We start from the raw sequence: 8,225 nt of genomic DNA on the forward strand, positions 1-8,225 counted from the left end.
CCATGCCAATGTGAAAGCAATAAATATTATATATTCTGTGATTAATAAAATGGCAACTATTGAAGTCTAGGTACTAATTTTTCCCGCCGAAAATATTGTCAAAGTGAAATAACAATTATAAAGCAACGTATTTGCAGTTTGCACCGTACATACTAACTGCATACTAGTTACTAGTGTTGTAGGTAGATAATTCCTGTAGTTATTTCGTTATCCGTATTTCCACACACGGTGCACCGCTGAAAGAACGAAGCACAGTTTCAAATTAGTCACTGCTAACAACACTTCAGTTTCCACACTTCATATACCTAATATTCAACTTGAAGTCTTGAGTAGCGCTCATAATGGTTGGAAAAACGAATAAGTTATATGTGCTCAAAAGAGGTAAGTCCTTATTTTCCTTAAATTAGGAAACAATATCCAATTTACTGCGATACCGTATTTAATATGAATAACTTAGAATTGTAGTCCTATAATCTTACCGACTTTGTTTTTTGATTAAGTGATGTATTATTCATACCGTAGGTACCGGGTAATAATGACTAGGGTTTTACCATCCAAACTGTTGTCAATACTAGAGCTGTACAACCGAAATTGAATGGTAATATCATCTGATTAACAATTTCTTTTGAAATTTAGCACGATTGTGCGCTGTCTTAGTTTTCAGTAGTACCATTTCAGTATTTTATTTAATGAAATCTTGATACTGTCGGGAGTAAACCCCCTGATTTGCCTCTAAAATACGTAAAGTAGTCAAAATTATTCACATCAGTAGTTGTGCTACATATAATAATTTCATGAGTATATAGAAAAATGCTATGAATAAAACACCTTAGAGTTTGTGTGCTTTGTGAATGTACTTTGTTGATTACCAGAAAGAATAGATTGCATAAGGTGGCAGCAACTATGAAAAGTACTAGAAGATATAGGAATACCCCATCGCATTACCACTTTTATTAGGAATCTACGAAACAAGTTCTGGAACAGTGAAACTGACTGTAAAGTCCAACTTATTTGTATTTCAAAAAAGTGTGAGACAAGGATATGTCATCTCATTAATCCTTTTCAATATATTTGGGGTCAGATTAATGTGCAAAACATTGGATGGTTGGGGTTGTGGTGTAAAAGTAGGAGGCAATGAAATAAAAAAATGTTTGCTATGCAGGTGATATAACATATTTGCAGCATCAGAGCCTTTTGGGCCAAACATACTATGACTCTATACACTTTTATTATGATATGGTAGATAAATTCATCTACCTTAGGTCGCTTATTAACAACAGAGGAAATAGCAAACCAAAAATCCATACAGTCATTTATATAGACTAGTAGCATTGATAACATGTACCACAAAGTCTATACCTTAGTGTTTCTCATATTCCTATATGGTGCTGATGCATGGGCGTGGGCATAGACATTATCTTAACTTTGTATCAAGTTTTACAAAGTTACACACAATGTCTGGATCCTCTGTGAATTACCAAAAATATTAAAAGCCACATATATGAAAATTTGTTTGCAACCTTTTCTATTTTAAAATTTTACATATCTTTTTGTAGGTGGCAGGATGGAAGAAGTGCACATTGATAAAATAACATCAAGAATTAAAAAACTTTGTTATGGTCTGAACATGGATTTTGTAGATCCTGTGAGTATAGATCTATAATTATTTAAAATATTTAAGGTACATACACGGCACAGAAATTTAAATATTGCTTAGCCACTTTATTTTTCTTTTAAGATTTGTGATATCAAAACTATTTTGTATTTATCTGGTTACTATTTTTCTAAATGTTAATGATATGCTGATCTTATTAGACATTTATATTATTGATACAATTTTTTATACAGTTTAATAATTCCTAAAATCCAGTGCAAAAAAGTAGTATCAAAACATTTTTTTTTTATTTCAGGTAAGCATTACCTTAAAAGTTATAAGTGGAATATACTCAGGTGTGACAACAGTAGAACTTGATAATCTGGCTGCTGAAACTGCTGCAACAATGACTACTGACCATCCAGATTATGCTGTCCTTGCAGCTAGACTTGCAATTTCAAATTTACATAAAGAAACAAAAAAACATTTCTCAGGTATACTTCCATGATTATTTCCCAATGACAGATTGGAAGATTGTGTTATCATGCTAGCAAGGTAACACCAGCAAAATTGCAAAAAACCGTACATGAATTTGTACCTAATTAGTTGCCATAACCACGATTTTGCTGCTCGCGCCGATCATCAGATATCGAAAATAATGTTATCGTGATATCAGACTAGCAAGGTGACACCAGCAAAATTGCAAAATCGCAAAAAAAACAGCTGTAAATTCATATATGTTTTTTTTGCAATTTTGCTGGTTTCACCGTGCTAGCATGATAGAGCTTATATATGAAACAATGAAATCTTATTTTGGCATACTTGTTAATATATTCTTTGCATTTTACTGCAGTTCATAACTATCCTCTCATAGATAGTTAGTTGGCAATAAAATGATTGTAATATTTCAAAATATCATGCACCCATTCTTTTTACTCTGAATTGTGCTAATAACTTTAATTTTATTATAATTTTTTTTTGAAGTGATTCATTATGATTAATTGATTTAATCTGTTATATTCAACTCTTTATCATAAAAAATTATATTCTAGTTTTTAAGATTTTTAGTTTTTTTTAACTATTTATCTAATCAGCTTGTGTGCCTCCAATGACACAGATTTACTTATCAGTATCAAGGTATGCAGTAATTACCTACTAAGGTCCATCTGCTTAAAGTCCTTGGTCCATCATGTTTGGGCCGCCTGGACTGTCTTTTTTATTATTTGAACATCCCAAGTGTCATAGTATCTTCAAGCTATATAGAAAAAAATTGCCACATCAATCTTCTATGTAACTCCTAAAGTTTATGTAAGAAACCTGCAGCAAAAGCTAGGTTGAACATACAATCTAGCAAAATAATTCCAAGTGTTGCTCTCTCCTTGGCTTGTTGTGCTACTGTGTGAAGAAATCATCTATTTTGAGTATTTACTTCCTGGTTCCTTATTTACAAAAATTGTGATAAACAGAGATTTTTAGGTCATGAGCAAATTATTTTGTGAATGTTTTGTGCCTATTTCAGTTCTATCAGAATGGTTTCCTTTACCAAAAGCAGCTGCATCTAAATATATAATTTAATTTCAGATGTTGTGTCAGATTTATACAACTTTATAAATCCATACACCAAGAAAAATTCTCCAATGATTTCTGAATTCCATTACAATATTGTTATGAATAACAAGGAAAGACTGGATTCAGCAATAGTGTATGACAGAGATTTCAAGTATAACTACTTTGGCTTTAAAACTTTGGAAAGGTCATATTTGTTGAAAATAAATAATAAGGTAAAGAAATAATGTTAAATACTCACATGTAATTAGACACATTTTTTTGTGGAAGTCGAGCACGCTTCGGCTCGAAATGAGTCACTTCACACCAGGAAAGCACCGCACCTCAGGAAACCACCGTGAAATAGTACCATGCTACTGTGTTTCCTATGGTGAGTGGGGGAGCCGTAGGCTCGTTTTGCTTTCCTATTTTGTACCCATCCCAGTTCATTCCATCTTTCCAGTCGTCAATCCTTTCCTTCCTTGATTCCTTACAGATCAGTTAACCTGCTGTGACATAAAAAAAAATCTAATTCTTTTATTAAAAACTGTCAAATTTCTAAATGAAATATTTAAAAACACGCAAAAGAAAATTTCGTTTTTTTTAAATCGGAATGATTATTAAAAAAATCTGAATTTAAAAACTGAACCTATTGTTTTACTTAATTAGTGATATTTCATCTACATTTAATATCTTCAATATTTCAGGTTGCTGAAAGACCACAACATATGCTTATGAGAGTTGCAATAGGTATACATGGTGAGAATATTGATGCTGCCATCAACACATACAACTTGATGTCTGAAAAATACTTTACCCATGCAAGTCCAACACTTTTCTCTGCAGCCACACCTAGGCCCCAACTGTCATCTTGTTTTTTAATTGCCATGAAAGATGATAGTATTGAAGGGATATATGACACACTGAAGCAATCTGCTTTGATTTCTAAATCAGCTGGTGGTATTGGATTGCATGTGCATTGTATAAGAGCTAAAGGAACATACATTGCCGGAACAAATGGGGTATCTAATGGACTTGTTCCAATGTTACGAGTGTACAATAATACAGCTAGATATGTAGATCAAGGTGGTAATAAAAGACCTGGTGCATTTGCCATTTACTTGGAACCATGGCATGCAGATATTTTCGAATTTTTGGATCTTAAAAAAAATACAGGTAAGGAAGAAGTTCGCGCAAGAGAGTTGTTTTATGCTCTCTGGATACCAGACTTATTCATGAAAAGGGTTGAAAAGAATGAAATGTGGAGTATTATGTGCCCCCATGATAGCCCGGGTCTAGCTGACTGCTGGGGAGAAGACTTTGAAAAGTTGTATGAAAAATATGAAGAAGAAAAAAGATATGTAAAGCAAGTAAGAGCTCAAATGTTGTGGAAAGCTATAGTAGAAGCCCAAGTAGAGACTGGAACCCCATACATGTTATATAAAGATGCCTGCAACAGAAAAAGCAATCAAAAGAACCTTGGAACAATAAAATGTAGTAATCTCTGCACTGAAATAGTTGAATACACATCTGCAGATGAAGTTGCAGTATGTAATTTGGCATCAATAGCACTTAATATGTTTGTAAATGAAGACAAAACATACAATTTCGAAAAATTAAAAGAAGTGACTAAGACAATCACTCGTAATCTAAACAAAATTATTGATGTTAATTTTTATCCAGTCCCAGAAGCTAAGAATTCAAATCTTAGGCATAGGCCTATAGGAATTGGAGTCCAAGGTTTAGCAGACGCATTTGTTCTAATGCGTATTCCATATGAAAGTGAAAAAGCCATAAAATTGAATCAGCAGATATTTGAAACTATATATTATGGTGCCTTAGAAGCAAGTTCCGAGCTCGCTGAAGAGGAGGGTGTGTATAGTTCTTATGAAGGATGTCCAGTCAGTAAAGGGATATTACAATATGATATGTGGGACAAAACACCAACAGACCTCTGGGACTGGGCTGTTCTTAAAGAAAAAATTGCCAAAAATGGAGTTCGTAACTCATTGTTATTAGCACCAATGCCAACAGCTTCAACTGCACAAATACTTGGTAACAATGAGTCATTTGAACCCTTTACATCAAATATCTATCAAAGGCGAGTGTTATCTGGCGAATTTCAAGTGGTTAACCACCACCTGCTTAGAGATTTGACACAAGCAGACTTATGGGATGAAGATATGAAAAATCTCATTATACATAACAATGGATCAATTCAAAACATAGAAGTAATTCCCAAAGAAATCAGAGATTTGTATAAGACTGTTTGGGAAATATCTGTTAAGACAACAATACAAATGGCAGCTGACAGAGGTGCATTTATTGATCAAAGTCAATCTTTCAATATTCATGTTGCAGAACCCAATTATGGGAAGTTAACATCGATTCATTTCTATGCATGGAAAATGGGACTTAAAACTGGAATGTACTATTTGCGCACGAAACCGGCTGCAAATGCTATTCAGTTTACGGTTGATAAATCAAAAGTTAAAGTAAGTAATGGAAAACCAGAAAAAGATGAAGCTGATATGTCCATGATTGCATGTTCTTTGTTAAACAAAGATCAGTGCTTTAGCTGTGGTTCTTAATAAGGCTAATCTTATTTTGTATCAAATTTTAATTATGATAAATAAATGAAAATTGAATATTCCACATATTTTTCAACAAAAGATTATAAGACACAATGGGTAGGGGAGTGTCCTAACTCTATAGTTGTGTTCGCGATACAACCCGCTGCACTGTACGTACACTTACATCTGAGTGCGTGTTATATTTTCATACTTACCTTTTTCCAAAATCGTTTTTTTCTTTGTTTTCACCGCTCCTAATCATTTTCTACATTACTACAGACGATTATTCTTACACTACAAACCTCTACCAACATTATCTCAGATCAGGTCTTAAATCATTTTCTACCTTACTACAAACGACTATTCTTCCACTACTAACCTCTAGCAACATTTATCAATACTTTTTAACATTTGTAGTAATCGGGAACTCTTACCGGACGTAATTCAAATTCAGACTCTTAAATCGATTTTTTAACCAACTTCATAAAAAGGAGGGGATTATCAATTCGAGTATGTTGTTTTTGTGTTTATTACCTCACATTTTTACTGGTTGAACCGATTTTTAACATTCTTTTTTTTCTCATGTATATTATTATAATATTATGGCAATAATGGTTTCCTATCTTTAAAAATGGTATGGTACTCAATTGTGCCTGTATTATGTCTTGGAGAGATGCATGTAAGATGCACCCATAGATTTTACACGTATATACTGGATGCACCTCTTAGAAGTTGATAGACCTCTATGAGTCATACCCTGGTTTACCACTTATCCAATCCAACTTAAGGTATGGAGACCTTAGAAACGTTGAGATGTTATGACTTTATCTTATTTAATTAAAATTCAAGTTATTTATTTCATTCATGATTGTCTTAAGCTATTTTGCGATTGGAACACTCCAAGTACGGAATAAATACTTGTGTCAGGAGGTTTCGCTCTTCCATTCAACATTTTAGGTGTAGAAATAAAATAAGATGATTACATCAATGCAAACAAAAAATAAAGAGAAAAAAACAGAAGTAAGTAAAATCTCTGCATATGAGTTTGTAAGTGCGTTTGTGTTTGTGTGTATTAAATGTCAGTTTTATTCACTTTTTCTACAGGAGCAAATCTGTATCTCAGTAGCTCAAGGAGTTTCGGACACCAGCCTTAGTTTGCCCACAACATCAACAGTCCTCTTACCGGAAGTAATTGAGATTAAATCTCTCCAAAATCGATTCTGTCCTATCCTAAAAAAAAATTCCCGAAATCGCGTTCCTGTAACGATAGAATTTCAGGTTTTCTACTGCGATCGAACGCAGAATGTTGCCTCGCTAATATTCGTAAAATCTACAATCGCCGATGCTAACACAAGACTGCTATTTAAAAAAAAACGGGGGACGATACGCTGTAATCAATCATTTTTTTTATCCACGATTGGCTAGAGGCTGAAGTGGATGTATGTTTGTGCAAATACATTACGATTTTTTGTCCATTTCTATTTAGTCTGATTTTATTTGAAAGGTGAATGGAGGATGGGGAGGTTTTTTTAGTTGGGAAAGTTCTCAGCTATGATTGATAAAAACAAGTCACAGTCGCCGCCTCAAAAAGAAATACTTTTTCAACTTCCAGTGAAAGAGTATAAAGGCAAGGCAAGGCATGGCACGGTTTTTTAATTTTGATTTTTAATTTACTAGGTCATTCATGTATAGTAATATAAAATTGAGGATGTTTGAACGCTCTCATTTCAGAAACTACTATCTACCAGACCTTTGAAACAAAAATTAATTTAAAAATCAGATTGCATTGTGAGACAGCAATGATTAGTCATAATTGGGATTCCGATTGTTTTGAAATGATATTTAGAATCTATTATTGGTAGTTGTAATCTATTCGTAACTGTAATTGATTAACGGTAATAAATCGTTTAACATTAAATTCTTAACAGGGATATGAAAATCTCCTTATTATTATTAATCACCGTATTTATTCATTGTTTATTATTATATAATGTACGACTGCCACGGATTGACAAAAAACGCGGGTTTCGAATTCCGCCTTGTGATAATTTTTTTTCTATTCTTTCAAAATTTCTCATTTATAAAGCATCTCAATGCTATAAAGCTAAATATTAAATGTAAGATTTCTTAAAAACCATTGGTCTAGTAGATAGAGATCTAATAAACTTTTAGAAAGCATAGGAATGGATCCTCCGGATGCTTTCGGAACAACAAATCTGACCACAGAGTACTTTTATATATATGGAATCTGTGGCTGAGGTGTCAGGCGTCAGCTACGACCCGATTCGGTTGCCGCATCGAAACTTTGACAATTGACATCATATTGACATTTGAAATTTGACACAAAACCGATTATTATTTTTTCCTTTGATTATTTTTATCCGTTTTTGTAAAAAAATTTAAAGGATTTTTATATTAGTTATGAAACTAGCAGAAAAAAAAAGCGCGGGAAACTTGAACGAGGCGGGAGCGTGTTTTTAAATTTAATTACTTATTTCAAGATATTTAATAAT

At 33.1% G+C, this 8,225-nt stretch overlaps 1 protein-coding gene across 1 annotated transcript; it reads left to right on the forward strand.

Annotated features, from left to right (window-relative positions):
• On the forward strand, positions 1-5,786 carry LOC119834612 (ribonucleoside-diphosphate reductase large subunit). The gene is made up of 5 exons (XM_038359020.1): positions 1-381; positions 1,557-1,645; positions 1,911-2,088; positions 3,176-3,375; positions 3,847-5,786. The coding sequence occupies exons 1-5, from the start codon at positions 342-344 to the stop codon at positions 5,728-5,730; spliced, it is 2,391 nt and encodes a 796-aa protein (XP_038214948.1). The 5' UTR covers positions 1-341; the 3' UTR covers positions 5,731-5,786.
• Positions 5,787-8,225: the final 2,439 nt, after the last annotated feature.

Source organism: Zerene cesonia, chromosome 19 (assembly GCF_012273895.1).
Source record: "Zerene cesonia ecotype Mississippi chromosome 19, Zerene_cesonia_1.1, whole genome shotgun sequence".
NCBI lineage: Eukaryota > Metazoa > Arthropoda > Insecta > Lepidoptera > Pieridae > Zerene > Zerene cesonia.

Bases quoted from the DNA above. Each gene is read 5' to 3' on its own strand.
- LOC119834612 (XM_038359020.1), top strand. From the start codon at position 342: ATGGTTGGAAAAACGAATAAGTTATATGTGCTCAAAAGAG. The intron at 1,646-1,910 runs GTGAGTATAGAT...TTTTTATTTCAG, and splicing joins ACATGGATTTTGTAGATCCT to GTAAGCATTACCTTAAAAGT. The intron at 3,376-3,846 runs GTAAAGAAATAA...TCAATATTTCAG, and splicing joins TGTTGAAAATAAATAATAAG to GTTGCTGAAAGACCACAACA.